Source organism: Danio rerio, chromosome 2 (assembly GCF_052040795.2).
Source record: "Danio rerio strain M-AB ecotype USA chromosome 2, GRCz13ab, whole genome shotgun sequence".
Taxonomy (NCBI): domain Eukaryota; kingdom Metazoa; phylum Chordata; class Actinopteri; order Cypriniformes; family Danionidae; genus Danio; species Danio rerio.
Window position 1 is genome coordinate 25,454,445 of NC_141022.1, and position 24,716 is coordinate 25,479,160.

Sequence of the window (24,716 nt, forward strand, 5' to 3'; positions counted from 1 at the left end):
CTACGCGTGATGTCACTGGGGGTAGGGTTAGGGGTGGGGTTGGTGTACGCATTAAAACAGCTTACAGGAGGAGGAGCGACAGCTCATGCTCCCCCTCGCTGGAGCTCAGCTCTCCTCAAATGGCTCTGCAGCGAGCACCCTCTCTAATATTAGAGATTCACTGAAATTTTGGTTGAAATTATCTGCCAAAAATAAGTCATGCTGCATCACTCAGTATTGTTTAGCGTGCTCGTTTCACTTTCCTGCTAGCTGTTCACTTTCGCACCAGCAGTATCTACCTTCATGGTTTGTATACTCTTTTAAAACTGGAAGCATTAACTACTTATATCAAACTATATGTTGTTATTGTGAAATATAGAAAATAATTATTAAGATTGCATTTTTGCCATATTGCCCAGCCCTAGTTTGAGTCCTGTAAAGCATTGTTTCACAATAGAAGTCAAATGAATGTAAAATAAAGGTAAAACCAGGTGATCTAAAAGGTCTCACCATCTAATCAATGTGTGCAAGATTGTGTCTCTGAAACATATAACGAAACACTTCCTAGGTAATGTAATTCAGATTCATAATGTAATCAGAGCCCTCTACTGGATTTGTCATCTAAAACGTGCAAATAAATGTAAATGGAGCAATGTAATTTATGCCTTGTGAAAATGTAGCCCGAGGCCCATTTTCCAGAGAACCTGGGTTGCTTTTTTTAATGTTTCTGCTGGAATTTATTCAGTAAATGTGTTTCCATTGTAGTTTATTCTTACTTTCACTTGCAGAATGTATGCACATCTTGGTATTTTCTTCAAGATTTTTTCATGCCATACTTGAAAATGTACTTAAAAATAGGTGTATGAAAAAATACTGAGAGACAGAGTATACCGCTAAATGAAAGTTCACCCAAAAAATTAAAATTCTGTTTCACCTTCGCTGGTTTTAAACCTTGGGTAGCATGACTGCTTTACAGCAAAAAAACTCGAGTCTCAGCTGGGTCAGTGTGGCATTTCTGTGTGGAGTTTGCTTGTTCTCCTCATGTTCACTTGGGTTTCCTCTGGGTGATCCGGTTTCCCCCACAGTCCAAAGACATGCAGTATAGGTGAATGAATAGGCTAAATTGGCAATAGTGAATGTGTGAGAGTGTGTATGGGTGTTTCCCAGTGTTGGGTTGCGGCTGGAAGGGCCTCCGCTGCGTAAAAAATTTGCTTGATAAGTTGGCGGTTCATTCCGCTGTGGCAACCCCTGATTAATCAAGTTATTAAGCCGAAAAGAAAATGAATGAATGAAGAAGATATTTTGAAAAACACTGGAAACCTGTAGCCATTGACTTCCATAGTATTTGTTCTTCCTACGGCCAATGGTTACAGGTTTTCAGCTTTCTTCAAACTATCTTCCTTTGTGTTCAACAGAGTTAAGAAACTCGTAAATGTTTGTAACCACTTGAGGATGGTACATTTTTAATTTTTGGGTGAACTATCTCTTTAAGAGTAACGTGTTGATCCACTTCATGTCTTAATAGGCCTGAGTTGTGCTGGAACTTCAGTGGGATTGAGATGAGGTTGTAATGAGGTCCTAATGAATAGCACCCTTGTGTCTGCGAGCTCTTTATGAGATGAGCATCAGCTGGAAGGCAGGACTGACTGCTGCTGGAGGGAAGGAGAGGGCGGAGAATCACATTGTCTTGGGGTAAACAGGGATTAGCTTCATAAAGAGAGATGAATCAGGTGGTCAGGAGAACAGGTGACATGCTATCCAGTGACAGCGGTTTGATCTTTTGCCGAGGGATCTGTTTGAATTACGTCGCCATGTATTGATGAGACCCGAAAAACATATTTCCAATTCAAACTGTTGCTGCAAAAAAAAAAAAAAAGAAGAAAGTTTGCCGTGCACATTTGAATATGAAAGAACCCATTGTTGTAAGTTTCTCTTCCTGTGCCTGCTGGGAATTCTGGGAAACGTTGTATTTAAAAGAGCAACTACTTGATTGAATTTCATGTGCTTCTTTTTTATCACTGCTCGGCAGGAAAATTAACTATTGCTGTGGATGATCATCGTTGTCGTCAGGCAAAAAAAAAAAAAAAAGTGTCTAATTTTCATGCAGATTATAGTGTGAATTTGTCTGAAGTCCAATTTTAGATTACCACAGGGCTCCTTGTATAGCTGTGTCAATCTCACGGAGGAGAGTACGAATGCTTAAACTTGGCTTTTCTCTCCTCCGTTTGGGGAGTTCTTAAGCCTGTTCCGCAGATCCTGCCTTTATGGGAGAGTTTTTAAATCCAAAGGGGAGTAATAATCCTCGTTCATTTTTGCATATTTGTGGAGAGCAAACAAAAACGCCGGTTCAACTTTTTCGGTGAGCCGAGGCGGGCTGGGGGGAGGGGGGCGGTGTTGGGATGGGGGGGTGTGGGGACACAAAGGGGCAGATGGAGCCTTTGTGATCGAATGAAGGAGAAGAATTTGAGGAACAATTCATGAATAGGTAGAATCTCTGGAGGGGGAAAAAAACGCAGCCACCTGCTGTCTTGCTCTTTCAGGCAGATTCTCTTGTGTACCACTGAGATTAACTTCCTTTTCACATGCAGTCTTTCTTAGGCTAAGAACAGAGAAGAAGTCTTCAAATTAGAATATCTGCTTGGTTTATTTTTCGTCTCTACCCCCACCAGCCTCGCCGAATGCAGTTCCTCATTAATGCTCATTTGAGGCTCCTTGCTTTACACTGTCATCGTGTCCACTTCAGATGGCGTAGGATGTTTGCTGAAATTAGACGGGACGAGTTGCTTTGTGCTTTGCTCTGGTTTCCTCATGAGGCGAATATGATTCAATAAATGAAATAAGAGGGACAGTTATCCAGACTGTAACCCGTCACAATGGGACACATCACCCAAATTTGAAAATCATATTCAAAGCGAGCTTTAATAATGACATTCTAACAGTCAGTATATCATAATAGCACTCTGAGGTTTGTTACAGGCTGTCGTAGACTAACTCATCGTTGTGAACTGTATGCCAAAGCTGGGTGGACTTCTCTGAATGTAAGAAGGCATATGCCCTATGTTCAAGTGAAATTTATCATTTGTTTGTTACCCGGGTTGAAACTGAAATGCCTTTAGTCATGCTGCCCCCCCTCGTCATGGAATACTCTTCAGTCTGAACTAAAAATGTCTGAGCTCATCCCAATTAAATCATTTCGCTCTATCCTTTATAACAAACAGCAACAGTCCATTTCTCAAGGTTTGTGTTTTTAACATGTTTTAATGTGGTAAAGCTGAATAACTAAACTGTATTTTTATATTATCTTTACTTTATTATTAATATTATTAATATCATTATTTTATTTATTTATTTTTTTTCATAAGTCTTGGCCAGGTCACTCTTGTAAATGAGATCTTGATCACAACGTTTTTTTTTTTTTTTACCTGGTTAAATAAAGAACGTCATCAATGACCAATGCGTACTGTATATAATAAATTATACATTTTACTGTTCAAAAGTGTTAAAAGCTTCTATTTCTGTGTAATCACTATCCAAAATATGTTTTTCTTAATACTTTAAACACTAAACATGCATTAAACTGATCAGAAATCATCGTTAAGACATGTATAAAAAATGTTTTAAGCAGCACAATGCAGCTAATCAGCATGTTCTAATGATTTCTAAATGATCATGTGACACTGAAGACTGAAGGAATGATTACCATAAGAAAGCATTAAAAATGTAATCATAAACGTCTCTAATGTTTGGAATGAATTTCTGTTTGCAACAAAATCTTGCTCTGAGGCTTCAGAACAGAAAAAAGCTCATCAAAAATATGAACATTCATTTCATATAGACAAAAATATGAACACAGCATAGAAGAACTCAAATAAATGCCTGAATTTAACTTTTTGCTATTTCTTGAATATTGTGCTGAAATAATTTAGTCTGGCACAAACATATTATATAACAATTCCATTTAGCTTCTCTCACCTCTGTGGCTCTGCAAGATCTAATATGTGATCTGCTATTGTGTTCTCCTTCTCAGGGTTTCCCCCTTCAGGCAGAGTATCAGAGCATGGTAAATGTCACATCCTCCGCCGGACCTGGTCTCTCCCCCTCAATGGACTACCGCACCGGCTGCAGGAATGGACCGACCCAGGGCCTGGAATGGTCCCCTGACTACTGCGGCAACGGGTGAGCAGACAGGTCAATCTTTGGTCCAATCCCAAATGGCAGTCCAACCCCTTGCAGTCAATGTACAATGGCCCATGTTCATTCAATTCACAAGACCATAGGGTGTCCCATTCATCTGGTTTTGTCTTCAAAGAGTGCACGCGTACGGGCCCTGTTTGGGACCGCTTGTATCGTCAATGCTCAATACTTGTAAACAGCAGTCTAAGAAGCATTTCTACAAAAAACAAAACAAAAAAAATAGTAGCTTAGCTACATATTAAGTAGCTTTACAGTGGCTCAGCTACTTAGCGTACACTACATAGCGACTACTATTTTTAGTCGTTGAGGTGCAGTGACCCCGGCTAGGGGTTTGCGTCTTTAATAAACTGACAGTTCGCTTTCATTAAAAAATAAGAATAATTAATTAATCCATTTAAAACAGTCCCTTAAAAGTGATGTTGCATCTTCAGTTTTGCACTCAGGCATGCTTTGCATTTACACTACAAGTGTAGTGCGCCAAAGCCCAACCGAACTACACTTTGGCACACCTCTTTTAACCAGGCCAGGGCTGGCCAACTGAACCGTGCCTGGTCCCGATTCGGAGCTCTCACATTTGTCAAGTGAACCGAGAAACGTGCCTGGGCATGGTTTGGATAGCATAGTGTGAATGCACCCTTAGTATACAATGTAACTTCCTGTAGCTAGCTACTTTTTTCTGTCAAGTAGCTTGACATCAGCTATATTTAATTTCATGAAACTGCAATGGTCTGAAGCAGCACATTATTGACTTTATACAAGATCACAATATAACAATATAACTATCTGCTTGTTAAATCACACATTTCATGGTTATTACATTTATTTATTTAGTAGCAACAGTTCAAATGTTCAGTCCATTCTAGTCAGAGCTTAATTTGTGAATTGCAAGTTCCTGGAACAGATCGGGGTAAAGGATAAAGAGGGGTGACGAAGGATGAAAGTGAAGAGCGGGGGGTTGTCGCAGATGAAAGTGAAGAGGGTTGGGAAGTTGTGGAAGAAAGTGAAAGTGAACAGCGGACAGAGAAGGAAGGCGATTGAGGAGGGGGATCGGTAAAAATTAGGTGCCGGATCCGATTTCAGGGGTGCCAGATCCGGCTTGTTCCGGCACAAATTAAGCCCTAATTCTGATAGTTGGCAGTCAGCCTTGTAACTTGTGACGTTACAATAGAATTTCTTAAAAAAATGGAGCCATATGTCACTTTGTTTTTTAGAAAATGCTGCATTGTGCTTAATCTAAGTTCATTATGTTGTTATTGTAGTGCTACAATTGTTGTAGACTTTTTTTTTTTGTAGAAAATTGTATAATAAAACATTAAGCTTTGACTTTTTAATTATGCACTGTTTTAAGTAGCAAATATTTTACTTAAAATTAACATTTATTGATGCTTTTGTAATAGACGGCTTAAAAAGTAGCTTAAGTGTAACTAGCTTACAGTGCAACTTGCACTTTACAGTGCAATTACAGTGTGACTTTATAGAAGTGGACTGTAGTTTGCTCTTAGCTTATCTACTTTTCCTGATAAGTAGTTTGTAGATTATCAAGCTTGTTTTAGAGTAGCTTTCCTAAAGCCTAATTCACACTACGAGCAACTTGCAGCGGCAAAAAGACAAGCCATCATTCATTTCATTGGAAAGTGAGCGACTTCCGACGACCTCCGTCTATGCGAGCATCAGCAACCATTGGCGACTGTTGGCCACCAGGTGGGCGTGTCGAGCAATGCGATAAAGTTAAGAATTTTTCAACTTTATGCAAATGAAGACCGACTTTCTTGAGTGACACACAATAGAAGCACCAGTAGAGCTCATGTGATCCTCTCTCAGCTTGCTCAGAGACCGTTGTATTCTCTGTGCTGTAGACCTACACAGACCTGCTTTTGCAGCAGGTCACCACTCAGAGCGACATGCAGCTACAAAGTCACTGCTAGTGTGAATGATGCTGGTGCCATTTGGGATTGGGCCGCATTCGTTAATGCCAATTTCTGCCACCGCCATTTTGACTTACTTCTATTTCTCTCCCCAACAGGTCTCTGCAGAGGGATAAAGCCCTGTACCTGACCTGATCCACATGTTCAACCTCACGCTCCTTCACGCTCACAGGACCAAGGCAGTTCCTCATCCCAGTACAGCTATTCAGGGCCTGAGAGTTCAGGCCTTCTTTTAGACTAGACTCAATCCACGCATCAGCTATACAACATTTGAATGTTTTCTTTCTCATGGCTCACTTTAGTGCACCCTATCGTGGTGGCTTTGGAATTTGTATCTCCTTCTAGCTTCTGACATTCAGACATTTTGGATCTTTAAAATAGAGTTTAAATCATCGAAAGCATGAACATGTAAATTATATGCTAAAAATTTGTTTAAATGCAATCACCTCTCTAATGATATTGACTTTTTAACACCCTCCTATTGTTCCGCGTCCTCGTTGCGTACCTAATAAGAGGCCGTGTATGGAAACCCCCTGTAGACGTGCGTTTTATTGGAGATTGCTTATGGTTTTTAAGACATTGCGTAGGTCAATTTGCAGGAAGGTTGTGTTAATCCATCGGTTTCTAAGCACTTACCGCTGCGTGTCGGAGACTCCAAGCTCTCACTGACAAGCGGCGGAACGAAAACCAAAACAGAAGTTCTTTTTTTGTGTGTGTGTACAAAGAGGAAAAAAAAAATCGCAATGTGAAAAAAAGCCACAAATAAAGAATGCAAATGATATGACTCCTGCGTCTCGCTCCGCTCCTCCTTTACGCCCTTTCTCGTCGTATCATTCTTCCTCTCTGTAATGATCTTTTCTAGTCAACTGCCTTAGAAACAGAGTTCTGTTGTAAGTATAAAAACAGGAACGTTATGAACGGCCGGATGGGCTGTTTCCCACAGCCCTCGTTTCAAGCTGTAAATAGAATCTGTGTTACTCCTAGAGTATAAGAATTCAGCTTCTTCTTCTTCTTTTTTTTTTCTAGTAACAATGTGATTTTGAATTGGACCACACCAGTTCGTTTAAAACTCGAAAAGGGATAATTAGCCAAGAGGGGTCATTTCTTGGCAAGTCGCTGTTGATTAGACCGACAAAAGAGACTAAAGACGTATTCTTTCCCCAAGTTTAAGGTTGATGGCATCAACCAGCGAGGTAGCATGAAATGATCTGTTAGGGAAAGTGCTAAAGAAAAGTTTATTTTGTATTACGCAAAATACTTCTTTTGTATCACTTCTGGCATATTGATTAATGTCATCCAAACTATGTGTAAGAAACTGTCAGATGCTTATATGGTGTTAATTAGAAGAAACAGTGGCAGATTGGAGAGTTGCTGTATAACCCTGGCATATGGCTGATCATTTACTATTCCTCTACACTGTGTCTATATGAGATCTTTTTATGGTACTTGTTTGCGCCTATTTATGAAGGAAAAAAAAATAACTGTAGGTGTTTTTTGAGTAATTATGTTAGAGTTCCAGGGATGTTTTTCTGTTCATTTGTTTTGACAGAATTGATCCAGGCAACAATGTGAATAATTCTTATTTAGTTTTTATTGTGTTTGAAAATAAATAAAGGCAAACCTGCATTTTTTGTGCAGTAATTAATCAGCGAGTGTCACGAGTGTTTTATTACCAGGAATTCAGGGCTAAATATTTGTATTCAGTGTTTTCTGAAACATTTATAACCTCGTAATTCCACTGGCAGAGAAAGGTCAGTCTTAAGTTTATGTATAATGAACGCTAATTCTCTTCCTCGCTCATATCTCATAACTGGGTCACAGGGCTGTTGATACAGAGTGTAATAATAACAATTCATTTTCCAACCATGAACACAGCGTAAATAAACCTCGCAATGTCAAAAAGCACATTCCTGCCTCACCATACGGCTTTTCTAGACTAATTCACATAAGCATTTTCACATTAAACTCACTCTAAATGGTTTCTTGGTGTCATTTAAGTCACTTCATACCTTTAATAGTTTACTTCATACAACTGAATATTGTCTTTAAAACTACAGTAGTAGGGTAGCATTAGGTTACTATTTTAAATGTGCAAATAAAACCTAGAAATCCTAACAAATAACAAAATATGTTTAATATACAGCTATATAAAAATAAGAAGCCTTAAAACCAGCCTAGGCTGGTTGACTGGTTTTAGTTGGCCAACCAGCCTGGTTTTAGAGGGTTTTTGGCCATTTCCAAGCTTCCTTTTTAAACTGAGGTACTCGAAACTGGCCACATCAATGAGGCTTTTGGAATGAAGAAATTAAAAAAAAATACAACTGAATGAGCAGGGAAGTTGCTTGATGAGAAAGGCACATCGCTATGCTCTAAACCCTTCAGATGGACCTCATAGGGATGAGCCAATATGAAGGTAACTGGGTAAATCAGTCTCTACTAGAATGCATGTTTCCTGCGGTCTTGTAATTGAGGAACAGCCAATGAATATATGCGTTGCATTTCAAACAGGACATATCGCCCTCCGAAAGCACTTCTATACATACAAACACTTGGTTTGAAATGACACTTCAATATGGCTGTCATTTTTGGCCATTTCTAAGCTGATTTTCAGCCATTTCCAGCCTGGTCTTAGCTGATCAGGCTGGGAGATGACCAGCTAAAACCAGCTTGACCAGCCTAGACAGCCTGGAAGCCCAGCCCAAACCAGGCTGGTTTAGCTGGTTTTAGCTGGGCATTTTCCAGCCTGACCAGGCTGGAAACGGCTGGAAACCAGCCTGGAACTGGCCAAAACTCTTCTAAAACCAGGCTAATCGACCAGCTAAAACCAGCCAATGAGTTTATGGTTTAAGCTGTTGTTTTCCAGCAGGGATTTGAAAATTCAAAAGAAAAGAGTAAAGAAAATGAATAATTGGTAGAATATAAAATGACAACATTTGTTAGTCTGAACAACTGTCAGTTTCTGTGACAGAAAGGATCTAAATGACAATATTTTCATCAGACATTTCTAGAATTTTCAAGTGATCTCCTAATTGTTCCATAACTGCATGGGGTTAAGAAAAGGTTTGGCTCATGTTATTTGCACTTAGTTATGCATAATTTGTTATTAATACAGTAGTAAGTACTACAGTGAGTAGACAAAACAAGAACACTAAAGTAAAAGTTGCTTCACACTTAAATACTAGCATGCTACATACTAAACTCGAGTAATGCAATAGCCTACTTGTCCTAACAAAATTATTTAATCACTGTTTTTTATTGTTGACCATTAAATTGAATTGACTGAACGTAGAAGGTTAATTATTAAACCTTGGGAATCTGCAATCATCAATTTTTGCAAATCAAAAAACAACTGTACAGTTGTTACTGAATTGTCAAGGTAAAGCAAGGCCAAAGTTAATCTTCCTTTTGACCCTAACCACTAATTGAGCAATGTCCAGCATAGAGACTTTTTATAGGGGTGTCACTAAAAGCTAAAGATAGATCTCAGTAATTGTCTGTATGTATTCAAGCTAGCTGGCTGTTTTTGGAAAAACTCGTTACATTCGTTGTAATGGAGTTCATTTTTAGTGATGGCAAAATATTGCCATCTCGTGGCCAAACGCAGAACAACATCAAAGATTGGCGAGATTATAAAGAGTTCCACAGGTCTGTGTAACAAATAATACTCATATCTGTTTTTCCACCGTTAAATGGAGATTTGTGCTCTAGGTAAAACAGTTTTGCTGACAGGAAAATGGTCGTTATGAGCGACAAAGTGATTTTGTGTTGTGACTAGGAAGGGCTAGCAGATGGAGCAATAGGTGACTAATGTAACCCTGCCTGATCCTTATCACTTCATCCAAAACAAAGAGAGAGAACAGCCGAAACAAGCCCTTTTCTGCATAGACAGCATACGAAACACTCCTACACACAAACTCATTTCATTTTAAATCACAATCAGTTCTCACCAAATGTATAATAGTTAGGCTTCTGTACTCGTGAAATGTATCCTGGACAACACAAAAATGTTGCCATAAACTGTTAAGAGATTATGATCAATGTTGACTTGTGCTTCCCAGGCTCTTTGTGTAAATAAACATGTTAAAACAATAAGCCAAACCTGGCAAGCTTGCAGTGGGTGATTTAACCACTATTTACTGTGTAATAAAAAGAAGGGGGTGGGAGCGGGGTTAAAATATTATTTTTTTTCTCTTAATAAGTCTGCAAATGTTTGTTTAAAAATACAGCAAAGAGTGTTATTGTGAAGTATTATTACAGTTTAAAAGTTTATTTAAATATATTTAATACAAATTAATTTAAGAAAAAGATACACAAGAAACAGTCTCAGGTTTCCCCCAAGCTCTCAATTTCCAAAAACACAACAGTTCTCTCTTTATATGAAAATAAAACAAATGCTCTTTTTTTAACAATATTTAGCTAAAATAAAAAATGTTTAAATTAAAATCAAATTAAATTCACATTTTGGTCCCTTAAATTTAAATTTTGTGTCTGGGGAAACCCTAATAGCAGATAGATGATTTGAGTAATCTTTGTCATTTTTATCGTAAGACGTGCCAAAACCATGATTTCAACTAATTGTAGTGCTTTAGGGTAAAACCTAATTAAATTCATGAATGGCATATTAATGTTTGAAAGCAATGTTAGTAGAATTGCTTGGGATTTCAGGGAATTGGTAATAATAATAATAATAATAATAATAATAATAATAATAATAATAATAACAACAACAACAACAACAACAACAACAACAACAACAACAACAATATTAGCAAATAAAATATACCAACATAAAATGCAATCAATCAAACAGTATAAATACAATAATATGTATAATAAATATAAAATAACATAATTTCAATCATCTTCCCCTTGTTAAAACCATTTGTCCATTTATTTACTTCTAAAATTGTTATCAAATTAATGTTGTGTCCTACATTTTCCTCGGTTCACGAAAGTTTACTGTTATTGAAGAAACCAATTTGAGCTCACCCACTTTGAATAGAGACACCACAGAGCTTGCAGTGATGTTAGGTAATTTATTAAACATATAAACAGTTTAATACACAAGAAGCATTACTTATTATCAGTATTATTATACATTGCTGTAGCTACTGATTAATATTTTCTAGTGAACTGTGATTTTGTGATTTCTGAGGCGTCTAAAGATTATAGTTTACATTTCATGTGTTCATACACAAATTCCTTTGTGATGGGGCACCTCACATTGCCCTTACCTTCTTGTATGGTCATGGCCAGGCAAGCCGCGTCTTTTCGTAGCTGGAATTAACAGCAGGTGTAGGCGTGGCGTTTAGCGAGCTGTTTGAGCAAGCCATTTGAGCAAGCAAGTAATCTGCCACTATGAGCGGATCTGGGACCCTGGGTCGTTGGACCAATCTCCCTGTAGGGAGACCCTGCAGTGTCCTTTGCATTGCCACCTTGTCCGGCTTGGGGAGCCGATCATTGCCATCCATCCAGGCTGTGATGATGCTGTCAATCAACGTACCACCACTTCTTGCCCCCCCTCACCCTATTGCCTAATTCCTCCCGGAGACAGTTCTGAAGGCCTCCTTCAGTCAAATTAGAATGGGAAGAGAAAATTGGCGGGTTTGCTGGGGGTTTGGAAGGTTTTCTAGGCATTCTTGTTTGTCTGGGACGTTTCAGCAGAGGCTGAAGTGTTCGATTGCCATGTAGGCTGCAACCGGCATCGCGACCCTTGACCCCAAGATCGCGGAGAGACCTTGCTCTAATGCAAAGGACTCAACCTCGAGGCCCCCATGGCACCTTGAGCTGTGTGACGTGCTATCCAGTATGAATTTTCTTTATTTGTACTTGTCTTGGTTTTCAAATAGTTTGGAGAATCACCTACTCTGAGGGTAATAAGGTATATGCCGAAGCATGCTAATAGGACTTTTAATTTGCCAGTATCCTGGGTTAAGCGCTTCCGGCGAACTGTATGCCAATGCAAAAACCGGCGCGTTTAAGGGCTGTTTTCTTTAAAAAATCAGCGATCTCCACTAGCTGAGTGATATCCGATATGAAGTGGGTCTTAGATTGTACAAGAAGCACTGCATTAAATTACATTTTCCCCCGCCATGTCTTTATAATATGAGCATTTATTTTACCCCAGAATATTCAATGGAGCTTCTGAGTTAGCCTGCCGATTCTGACGGTCGCGTGCGAGTAAACGGCTTTTTGTATTGTTTTACGCTTGAGCAACTAAATTAATGCCAAAGTTTATTTAAACCGAATGTATTTAAATTACATTACAACATCAATGCTGTAAAAGGAATCGTATAAAATGGAAAAAACTCACAATAATAGGTCACCGGAAGTTTATCAGTATGGGAAAAACACTAGCTCAGCATATACCCTATTGTCCAATCGCATCACCCAAATTTGTGTACTTGTCAATACCTGAGAGCCATTGTTGGTATACCCCACAGTCTCTGGCTTGTGAGTCATGGGTGAGGTGTTGGAACTTTCCATTGCTAGGTGTCAATTGTGGTATCTATCGTTACTCCCGCCGTTTACCTGCGCTTTGTTGAATTTCTTCACTTTGACATTCAGAGCACTGGGCAGAAATTAAATCGCATCAACACCCACCAAAGGCCTTTTCGATGCTTTGTTTTAATGAAACAGTTGGATTCCTCCTGGTTCTAAGCCGGCTGCTATCCAAGGCACTCGCATCCAGGAGAGCTGAGCTCACGTGCAAAGGGCTATAGCTACGGAGGTGTACGTGCACCTCGAATGACGCAGAAGAGAGGGTGGGGGTGGTGGGGAGTGGAGGGGATGCGCTCCCCTTGTCGCGACTTGGGCCCAAGCCTGCTTCACTTATCAGCCCAACCAGCCCAGTGCTTAGAGCCAATCCTTTTCCTGATCTGACTTGCCAACTTTACTTACCCCTCTTGTTCCAACATGCCAGAGGCTGTTCACCTTGAAGACCTGCTGCAGAAATGAGTACGGCCCGGCGCAAGACACCTTGACCCCTGGGTTTTTAAGGGCCAACAAGAGCTCACCAGAAGCTACCAGAAGGGTGGTGCGGGCCCCTCTCTCGGGGCGAATTCATTCCAGGGCACCCTGCCCTTCACAAAGAAAAGAGGACTCTATCCTGGCCCACCCGCCGGCATCTCTGTGTTCGTTTTCCCTTCACCATTTCGGCCTTCAAAGCTCTTTTTTGAAAATCTGCTACTACCCAAGATCTGCACCTACGACGACTCCACTCGGGCCCGCACCCTGGGTTTCGACCCCATCATAGTGGTCCTCCTGTTTGAACTCGTCATTACCCTTTCCCCCAGAGAAGGACTCATTCTGCTATCGCAGACCGGGTATGGGTCTGACACTCCAGTGCCATCCATTTTCAGGGCTAGTTGATTCGGCCAACACCTTTTATTGTGTCTAATAAATGTCATCGTTTGTCACCTTAACCTCGCTTTCAGTTCATCCTGCAGCACCGGTTCTGCTTACCAAAAATAGCCCACTGGGTGCCTCACGTTCCATGCCTGGCTTTTTACCCATTTAACGATTGCGGCCGATCAGAAAAATAATTTTTTTGGTTTATTCCACAAATGATACATCATCAACCTCTTATACCCAGTAAAAGACAGTAGGGTCAGTGTTTAATATGATTTTAAGGTATTTACGACACAAAGAAATGGTCAGAAATGGACACGCAGAGACCTAAACTTCCATAAGCTCCTTGCTTAAGACTCATTCTTGTAATGTAAACCCTTATTCTCTCTTTATGTGTAATCAGGTGCTTTGCAACAAGTCTTTTGCTCATGTATTAATATTATGATCTAATGCTTCTGCAATCAATGTTTAACGCTACCACAGCTAAACAAGATCATAGATGGTTCATGTTTGATGTCCCTGCAAAGCTAATTTGGTGTACTGAATGATTGTTTACATGTTATGTTAATACGCATGCAACATATTAACATTTTAAAAAACTTGAACATTTCTTATATTTCTAATGTTTCTTATGTTTCTAAGCAAAAGCAATAGTTTACACAGAAAACGCCTATACAAATCACCAGGCTTCATAACTTCTCATTGGTCAACTAAGCTCCGGAGGGTGGGTACAAAACCACCCTTATAAAGCTGTTGACTAAGGCCACGCCCCAGGAGAGAGCAGAATCCAGGGAACCCCAGAGAACACCCAGAGGAAAAAGAGTTGTTCCGTTCCACCTCAGGACAGCTTTTTTCGGGTCCAGTGAAGAGACATGGACTCTGGCAAAAATGGGTTGACCACACATCTCCGATAACTTTCTTTTCTTTCCTTCGAGAGTCTGCTCAAGTTTAGCGTGCTGTAAAACCAAAAGTCAGTTTTGCCGCCTCAACTGAAAATCCAAACTCCACCCCATTCAAGCCTTGCGAGGACAGAAAACTGACCACCAGCTAACCACATGCTTAACAGAGAGAGTTCTTCACATTACAAAAGAAACGTTAGTAACACCTCCAGATTACCACAGAACTCGTGTAAACTAAATCTGACCCTATGGAGACCATAGAAGGGCTTAATTTATTATTTTTGGTTTGGGCTTACAACATTCGAGAATTTTGCATCATTACACTCTCTCAAATTCTTATTTCTCTTCCTTTGCTCTTCTCAACATCATGTACAGATGTTACTACTTCAATGTGTTCCTTGTGCCGCCATTCATACCGCAGCGACGGCGGTACTTGATGCTCCAGCAGCATTTGATCGCTGGGTGGCACTTTAACCACAGATATTCAGCTTTGCCTTTTCACAATGCTAAACAGACTGTTCTGTAGGCGTAGCTTACTGTATGTGATGTGATGTGTTCAATTAAAATATAATTTTAATTTAGTTTTTCTGGTAATAGACATGCTCTTACACTATACTATGCTGCAGAAAAGATACATGAGAAGTCAAAAAGCAAATATAAGAATTAAGTTATTAGCCTTCAGTGCCCGATTAAATTGCGTTGGGGTGAAAATAATGTTTTGATTTCTTTGACTATCATGGCAATGTTATTATCTCAAATCTTAAAAGTGCGCATATGAAAAACAGCAAAATAATATAGATTATTCTGCCGGTAGAGCACATCACCTCACAGTTGTGAACTTGCGATCACCTCAACTTACATTTAAAATTTGTTTACCTGGTTTATTGTAAACTTTTTAAGTGCAAAGAGGATTCGTTTTGGAAAATAGAATTGAAGAAATGAAAGACAACTAAGGTGAAAGCAAAAACATTCAGTACAAATAAGTATTCTTAAATAAATAAATTAATTAATTAATAAATAAATAAATAAAGCAGTCTTTTAGTCTAAATATAGAGAGATGTAGTTTGCTATTTTGATAGGACTAAGACAAGATATTTTCATTTATGTTTTTAATTTACGTTTTTATTTACATTTTCGTTGTTGATTATATTTTACTATCTAATTTTATGTTTCAATTATAGTACATAATAATAAACGAATAATGAAAATATATGAATAATGAAAATAGGACATAAATTAAGTCTGGCAGGTTTATTTTTAATAATTTAGTGAAGCATGTTTCCCAAAACCCCTAGTTTCTCTGTCGCAGATCCATCATTTGAATCACGTTATAAGTAAAACGCACATAATGATAAAGCACACAATCATCACGAGGGCAATTAAATAAAGACAACCTAAACATATTTTTAATTGTTTATTTATGTAATGTGAGTTTTTATAACTTTGTTCTTTAAATTATTTCAATATAACTTAGGCTATTCTATCGTGATGACACCATAAAAGGACTTCAATGCATTGATATAGGTAATAGGGATACAATGAAAAGCCGATTTCACTATTGACCCTGTTTTTATTCATTGACGGCTTCCCAACGCCGCAATTCTGTTGCGCGAAAAAAAGCTGCTGCAAATAAGCAAATTTATGACAATACACATTTAATAGTTTCATGAAAGTAGTTGCTGGTGTGCTTCATCTGCGTGATACTGATTTGACATTCTTCCGCTAAACTTGCTCTGTGTTGAGGTGTGAATGGCTGTGCTCTTTGCTATTAAGGCTAAGGCCCCGTTTACACTAGTACGTTTTAGTTTTAAAACGGCGTTTTAGAATGAAAACGATCCGCGTCCACACTCGCGTTTTACCCAGCGTTTCTGAACTGCTCTCCGTCCACACCAAAACGCTGAAAACGCACATCACGTGACCACACAGACGCTCTCGGGCAAGCGCTGCAGCCCATGTACCCAGATGAGAGCTCTGCTAGTCGGACTTCTCATCAAGCATCTCCCGCTGGATCTAATCTCACTATATTTATTAAACGGGATATTTCATTCATCTTGTTGTCTTTATCTATATTCCCTGACTTTGGGCATTGGAATCTATTACTTGTTCTCAGGTAACGTGTTTTGGCTGAGCGCAAAGATAAGTTAATGATTAATGTAACCACGTACATTCTGTATATTGACTGATCGCTTGCCTTTATTTCCTATAATGTATAAACTTATTGTATGTTATACTTTTAAAATGGCCATTATCGATTCTTAAAACTGATACTCAGCAAAAGAGAGGGTGTGTTTCGTATTTTCACTGAAATTGAAAGGAGGCAGTTGTTATCGGCTCCGTTTTGTTATAAATATCCAGACAGTGAAGATGACGCTCATCTTATACAGCACGGCGCCTCAACATGTCTGCTGTCTAAGTTGCTAATATTAAAATGAAAATAGGCAGTTCCTTAAATCATGTTTACATTTTATTGTTGAGAAAGTGAAACAACGAAGCCAGGGTGATGTGAATGAAGTTATAAAGTACACTGTTCCCTTTGAAGATTTACCCGTGTCCTCGCTATAGTCTGCTTTTCCATATCAAACTGAGAAGAAGAGACTGCAGCCTTGATCAAACTTGCGAAGTCTGAACTTACACGGAGAAGATTCAGGACTGAACTGTGTGTTAGGCTACTTAATATTCAGGAAAAGCCCCAATCAGAGAGGCGAACGTCTGCAGCCCCGCCTCCGTTTTCAGATGTCTCCGTTTTCCATCATCCACACTGAGACGGAGCAGCAGCGTTTCAAAATGAAAACGGCCTCTCCAGCGTTTTCGAAACGCTCCGTTTTCGGCGCTCGAGAACTCCGGCGTAGTGTGGACGGTTGGCGTAACCGTAGCAAAACTTATGCGTTTTCAAACTAAAACGCATTAGTGTAAACGGGGCCTAAGACATCAAGGTGTAAATGAGCTATAGTTCTCTTTGCAACTTTCAATTTTGAGGTGGGGGAAGTGGGAAGAGGCAATTCAAATGTACCATCTCTAAAAATAAAAAGGTCGCTTACGCGGAATTTGTGTTTAAAGATTATAACCTTATTTTTATTTTATTATTATTAATTTAATCATTCATTCTTCATTCATTTTCTTTTCGGTTTAGTCCCTTTATTAGTCTGTGATCGCCACAGCGGAATGAACCGTCAACTTATCCAGCATATGTTTTACGCAGTGGATGGCTTCGGGACGGAGTGAAAGGAAAGGCGGAATTTGCCCCGAGTCTGGGAAAGATGGCTTGCCGTAATTACACTAGTTTTCCTATCGCACACATGCGCCAAACACATAAACAAATAAATAAAAAAGGGAAAGAAAACATCTAGCCTTGAGGTCTTTTTGCTTATAATCGCCCTTATGTTTCCGTTTTAAATGTAAGGCTGTTGCATAAAATAATACAATTTTAATTTATAAGTTACTTTGCTGCGTCCCCCTTGATGTTTCAATAACGCATAATAATCTACACACCATATTAAAGACACAGCATACATAAAGGTTGTGTGTGAGAGCCCGAGCAAAAAAGGATCAGAAATTGATCACGCACGCACAGGAAAAAAGGCAATTATGCAACACATGACATGCATCGCTCTCAATTGACGGGCTCTGCTTTCTGTTTTAACATAATCAAGCAGCTTAAAAAATAATTTGATGAAGAGAAATGACAGGAAAAAAATATATATTCTTTCGACTCAGATACATCAGCTAAGATTATGAATGACGGAGTAGGCTATCTCTCCTGCTTGCCTCAGCAGCGTGTGTCCAGCTGGTTATGAACGAGGAGGCGAAGAGAATGCGCTGTTTAGTTTCGGTTTGATATAAAAACTAACACCGAACTGCTTATAACGCTCAAATAGTTAAACTAAAATGCACAACCCTTGTTGGTTGCACCCGCAAGTTGTGTTATTTATATTCGTGGCTGTGAAGTTTATTAATATATATATATATATATATATATATATATATATATATATATATATATATATATATATATATATATATATATATAGGCTATATATATATATATATATATATATATATATATATATATATATATATATATATATATATATATATATATATATATATATATTGAGATACTGAGCCATTACAAGTAAAAAAACAACAACAAAAAACTAAAATTTTACTTTAAAGAAGAACAGACGTTTTGAGAAAAAAAACTGAACAGAACTGGAACTAAATTATTAAAACAAAACTTGCAGGACTTCGTTTATGTCCTGCGGCAACTTTATTTTTATAACACTTTTTTTTTTGTTGCCCCGAGTCTGGGAAAGATGGCTTGCCGTCATTACACCGATCGCACACGAGTTACATGCGTCAAACACATAAATAAATAAATAAATAAATAAATAAATAAATAAGGGAAAGAAAACATCTAACCTTATAGGCTTAGGTCTTTTTGCTTATAATCGCCCTTATGTTTCCGTTTTAAAGGCTGTTGCATAATACAATTTTAATTTATAAGTGTCTTTGTTGCGTCCCCTTGATGTTTCAATAACGCATAATAATCTATACACCATATTAAAGACAACAGAAAGACATAAATCTTTACAAATTACCTGTCCCCTTTTGTAGACTCAAAACAAGTGTCAAATCTTGAAAAAAATGCCTGAGCCATATTAAAATATAATTTAAAGAATTATTATCGGATAAAACGCATTAAATAAATAAACCAATATAAAACAAGCAAAAGCAAGCTATAACAGTTTAGGTATAGGTCTATGTAGCCTACATAAATGAAACCGTTAAAGTCAAATTAAACTTTCATTTTACAAGATATTTTTTTTAAAAGATTTTAGATATTTTCTAAAAACAATAAACACCAGAGAAAGTTTAAATAATTATATAGTGGTTACGATGATAATAATTAAATCGTTCAAACAGAGCATTTTTTGGGGAGAGTGAAAGCAGAATGCGACCTTTTGATGAATTAGCTCTAACCTTTGACAGTTTTTTTTTCTTTCCGCGGTTATGCACGCATTATATTTCAAATGCATATGCAAGGTGACTGAAATTGAAATTAAAATACAAAACATACTGGGCCATTAAGTAAAAAAACAAAACAACAGTTACTTTAAAGAGAACATTGTTGTTTTGAAACAAAAAAAATAACTGAAAACTATTAAAAATAAACCTGCGAGATATGTCCTGCGGCAAAATTATTTTATGAAGCAGTATTCAACTTAAGCTCTTTAGACCATGCGCCTGACCGTTTCTTAGTGTTTCACCACATGTCCTTAAATACATAAGGCCTATTTTTTATTATTTTTCATTATTCGTTTATTATTATGTACAATAATTGTGACATAAAATTAAATAGTAAAATATAATCAACAACGAAAATGTAAATAAAAAGGTAAATTAAAACATAAATGAAAAGGTCTTGTGTTAGTCCTACCAAAATAGCAAACACTGAAAATCTCTTTACATTTAGGCTAAAAGACTGCTTTATTTTTTTAATTTAGGCATACTTAGAATATTTGTACTGAATGTTTGTGCTTTCATATTAGTTGTCTTTAACTTCTTCAATTCTATTTTTCAAAAAGAATCCTCTTTGCACTTAAAAAGTTTAGAATAACGATAATTCGTGTTAACAAATTTTAAATGATTAATAAAGGAATTATAATGCTTTGACTTATTGTTTAATCTCATTTACAAGCACAATAGCATATTTAAGGCTGCTGTGTGGGCTATTTCTGTCGGTTCGCATCCCGTCCCTTTGCGCCCCCTGGCGGCTCATTCACAAACTGCGGTCATACACTAAAAACAAAGCGGCTCCTATTTCAAACGGCGGCGGTATATGACACGGCGGTAATAGTCACTTTGAACTCTCACCTACTGTATGAATGTGGGATTTTGTTAGGTGTTAGTTTCTTTTAGATTAGTCAATAAAGTGTCATTTTGTATAAAGAAAGGTGCCTGTGCTTATTTATGAATTTAATGCCTTAAACTTCAACCTTGTTATCCTGCTTAAACATAAATGGGTTTTTATTTTTGGATAGCAATAGCCTTAATTGAAGTCAACTGTCCGTTTGAATGATCCCTGAATGATTAATCTGTTTAGATTTAAAGAGTCTATTCTTTTGAAACCCCAAAATTATTCTTCTATTCACTTTGAGCTAATTTGCTACACCCATTTAAAGTTTAAAAATAGGTTGAGGTCATTTCGGCCCCAATGCCTCTAGTTATTTGCTTTACCAGATAAAACTGTATGGAAAGTGCAAGTTATCCTGAGGGAAAGTTCAGAGGAAACCAGCTACTAAATGTATATTAGTATTAGTCTTTTGCCTCTGTACCAAGGTCGGACAAACGATTTGCACATCAGGACTGCTGCAGGCCCCCACCAAAGTTTCCCCAGGCTTTGCCCTGTACAGGCATAGTTCACATTCTTTTGAGTACCATTGCGCATGCTTTAGCTCCTCCTCCCTGACAGAGCTGGCAGGATGGGCTGGTACACCCAACCTTCACCTTCATTGTGTTGTGGGGGCTTGAGGAAACCCTCTGACTTGCAGTTAGTAATCCTGGTTAGTTTCTAATCCTCTGCTTAGTAATAGACTTAAACTCCCCTCAACCCTGTTAATGATCCTTCCGCAGGTTCACCTACAAAAACCTTGTTACGACTTCTACTTCCTCTAAATGACTGAGTTTGATCATCTTCTCAGCACACCACCAGGGCCTTTGAAAGATAATATGCATGAGCCCTTTCTGCCATCCATGCAGCCGCATGGGTTTTAGATCTTGGAGCAATCAAAAGAACCATAACTGATTTATTGAGCCATTTGCAGTTTCACTGTACCTACTGTGTGCACTTAGACTTGCATGGCTTAATCTTTGAGACAAGCATATATTACTGGCAGGATCAACCAGGAAACCCTCCCCAGGTGGGCAAAGCCTGAGGGCAGGAGGACAAGGCAGACCCTTCCAATGGGGGAGGGGGGCTGGCCCACTCTGTCACCGCCCGCCACACAGGAGGGTGCTTTTTGGCCACTGGATCGAGGCCATCAGAAGGAACACTTGCGTTTTGCATCAGATCAATCACACAGTTGATGTTAAGCACGCACACCCACAGGCCACCTCCCACCCATCCGCCATTAACCCACACATCTCCTTTCGGGCCCTTTTACATCCCTTCTTCTTTACAGCGTTGGGTACTTCCACTACCTTTCTCCCCTTGTCCATCTCTCCTCTTTTCTCCTTTTTTCTCCTTGCACTATACCACCCCACTCCCCTCTCACTTCAGCATTGAGCTCCTCCTCTAATTTTCTTCCTTCAGCGTCAAGTTTCTCCGTTATCTTTCTTTTTCTAGTGTTGATTATTCCACAACTTTTCTTCCTTTTGCATAGGCCCTCACTCCCTAAAGCTCTGACTCAAGAGCTCACAAATGTTGCCTCGCAGCAAGAATGTCACAGGTTCCAGTCCTTACCAAGCCAGCCGTTGCTTCTGTGCGGAGTTACGTGTTCTCCCCGTGCTTGTATGGGTTTCCCCCCAGTTTTCTCCCACCTTTAAAAAAACATGCGACTTAAGTTAACTGACTAATCCAAATCAGCACCATTGACGTGCCTTTAGTACGTAGTTATCTCTTCATAGCAACCCCGAATTGTTCATTAGTTACAAACAGCAGAGAAGTTCTCGAGATCTACCTGAGCTCAAACTCCCCTCTTGCCCTGCAAACAGGAAAGAGCCCTGGGCTCGAGGATTTTATGGGCTCAGGGCTCTCTCCAAGGAGAACATGCCAAACACACTATATAATCAATCATCCACAATGTGAACTCTTGAAAGTGCTATATCGTATCATATAGAATGTAAATGCAATTTGGTGTTCACAATAAGAGCACCCTTTTGACATTGGTCAATAAAATGCAAAAAAAAAGTCCCCCTCCATTGTACAAAAATGGAAATGCCCAGCTGGGGGTAATTCAATATACCTGTGCATCAGTTTATTTTGTCAAATGTGTAGATTATCTGTTTGCATTTGAAATGTAAAACGGATTAGTTCACTGACACTTTTCATTCATTCATTCATTCATTCATTCATTCATTTTCCACTGGCTCAGTTCTTTATTTATCAGGGGTCATGACAGCGAAATGAACTGCCGGTCTACATTTTTCACTGGTCATAATCACAAGTCTGTATGCTCCTGGCAGAGAATGGTTTATCAATTTTATTCAGTGTTTTCTGCAGTTGTGGTTAATGCAGCATAATTTCACTAAGTCAATCTATGTTATTGTATTACGTTTTGATTAAAATGTTAAAACAATAAAATTTAACTTAAATAAACAATTGATCAAACTAGTTAATGGCCACAGTGTTGATCATGATTATTCTTTTTTCTTGTTTTAGCTTAATAAAAAACAAATTAATTCAGTATCGGAATCAGTTTTTTAAAAAAATGCTTAATTATGTATTATTGCTGAATTGTAAGTATTCTATACCCTCACCAGGGTGCTCGAAGGTTCATGGGAGTACGCCCAACCAGTCCACATTCTGTGGAGGGTGCTCGGAAAGTATGGGGTCAGAGGCGATCTGTTGAGGGCCGTCTCGTCCCTGTATGAACAGAGTAGGAGTCAGGTTCGCATTGCTGGCAAAAAGTCAGATTTGTTTTCAGTGCATGTTGGACTCCGGCAGGGTTGCCCCTTGTCACCAATTCTATTCATAATTTTTATGGAGAGAATTTCAAGGTGCAGCCTTGGGCTGGAGGGGTTCCAGTTCGGGGGCCATAGGATTTTATCTCTGTTATTCGCAGATGATGTTGTTCTGTTGGCTTCATCGAACATGGACCTTCAGCATGCACTGGGGCGGTTTGCTGCCGAGTGTGACGCAGCTGGGATGATAATCAGCACCTAAGTCCAAGGCTAGGGTGCTCCACCGGAAAAAGGTGATTTGCCATCTCCAGGTTGGAGGAAAGTCCTTACCCCAGGTGGAGGAGTTAAAGTATCTCTGGGTTTTGTTCATGAGTGAGGGAAGGATGGAACATGAGATTGACAGGCAGATTGGTGCAGCGGCAGCAGTAATGCGGTCGATGTACCGGTCCAATGTGGTAAAGTAAGAGCTGAGCCGAAAGGCAAAGCTCTCAATTTACCGGTCAATCCACGTTCCTACTCTCACCTATGGTCATGAGCTTTAGGTCATGACCGAAAGCACAAGATCTTCGATACAAGCGGCTAAAATGTTTTGAAGTTTCCTTCCAAGGGTGGTAGGACGCACTCTTAAGGATAGGAGCTCGGAGTAGAGCCGCTGCTCCTCCACAACGAGAGAAGTCAGCTGAGGTGGCTCGCGCATCTGTTTCGCATGCCTCCTGGACGCCTACCTAGGGAGGTGTTCCAGGCATGTCCCACCGGGAGGAGGCTTCGTGGAAGACCCAGGACATGCTGGAAGGACTATGTCTTTCGGCTGGCCTGGGAACACCTAAGGATCCAACCAGAGGAGCTGGAGGAAGTGTCTGGAGAGGGAAGTCTCTCCTAAGACTGCTGCCCCCGTGGCACTCCCGGAAAAGCGGCAGAAAATGAATGAATGAATGAGTGGGAAGGATTATTTTCTATAGGCTTGTGACAAAGCGAATGATTGACTCTGGGAACATTTTTGCCCCTTTTTATTTTCGCAAAATGAGTTTTGCTTATTAAAAAATGTTAGCTCACACCTTGTTAAAACAATTACTATCATATCAGAAATCATACCTATAAGAAACTAGTTATTACACCATACTGGGTATTGGGTCCACTCTATTTCACCAACATTCACTCATTTTAAAGTATCTGCCCTAGCTCCTGGTGCAAACTGTAATACAAGAGGGAATAATAGCATTCTTAGTTTGGTGTATTAGTAAAAATGTCCTCTGAGATATTTATGAATCAATGATTTACTGTTTGCAACACATTTTGGATGTTTTATTGATGACTTTGTTGGTGATGATCATTTATTAATAATTAGCACTATGTTACACTGAGTTACACCATAAAAAAGCTGAAATCCACTCGTTCATTCATTTAATAATTATCTTTTCAGCTAAGTCTCTTTATTATTCAGAGGTCACCACAGCAGAATGAACCACCAACTTATCCAGCATATGTTTTACACAGTGGATGCCTTTCCAGCCACAACCCAGCACCACGGCCAATTTAGCTTATTCACCTATTCACCTAAACCACATATCTTTGGACTGTAGGGGAAACCGGAGCATCTGGATGAAACCCACAAACATGGTGAGAACATGCAAACTCCACACAGAGATGCCAACTGACGCAGCCAAAGCTTAAACCAGCGACCTTCTTGCTGTGAGGCAATCATGCTAAACACTGTGCCCCCGTAACCCCCTCCAAACATGTTGTCCTA

General features: G+C 39.1%; 1 protein-coding gene and 1 long non-coding RNA gene across 18 annotated transcripts in view; one reads left to right on the plus strand and one right to left on the minus strand.

Moving 5' to 3' along the window:
• The window catches only part of tox (thymocyte selection-associated high mobility group box), a 606,421-nt gene that overhangs the window by 210,272 nt on the left and 371,433 nt on the right, over positions 1–24,716 (plus strand). For 14 of the 17 annotated variants that reach the window (XM_087239890.1, XM_087239887.1, XM_087239892.1 and 11 more), the window contains 2 exons: positions 4,007–4,155; positions 6,197–7,746. The exons of 2 other annotated variants lie outside the window; for them this stretch is intronic. In XM_087239890.1, coding sequence (XP_087096016.1) covers positions 4,007–4,155; positions 6,197–6,233 — 186 coding nt within the window. In that variant the 3' untranslated portion in view covers positions 6,234–7,746. 17 annotated transcript variants of the gene reach the window in all.
• The window catches only part of LOC148679736 (uncharacterized), an 807,653-nt gene that overhangs the window by 5,884 nt on the left and 777,053 nt on the right, over positions 1–24,716 (minus strand). The window lies entirely within an intron of this gene.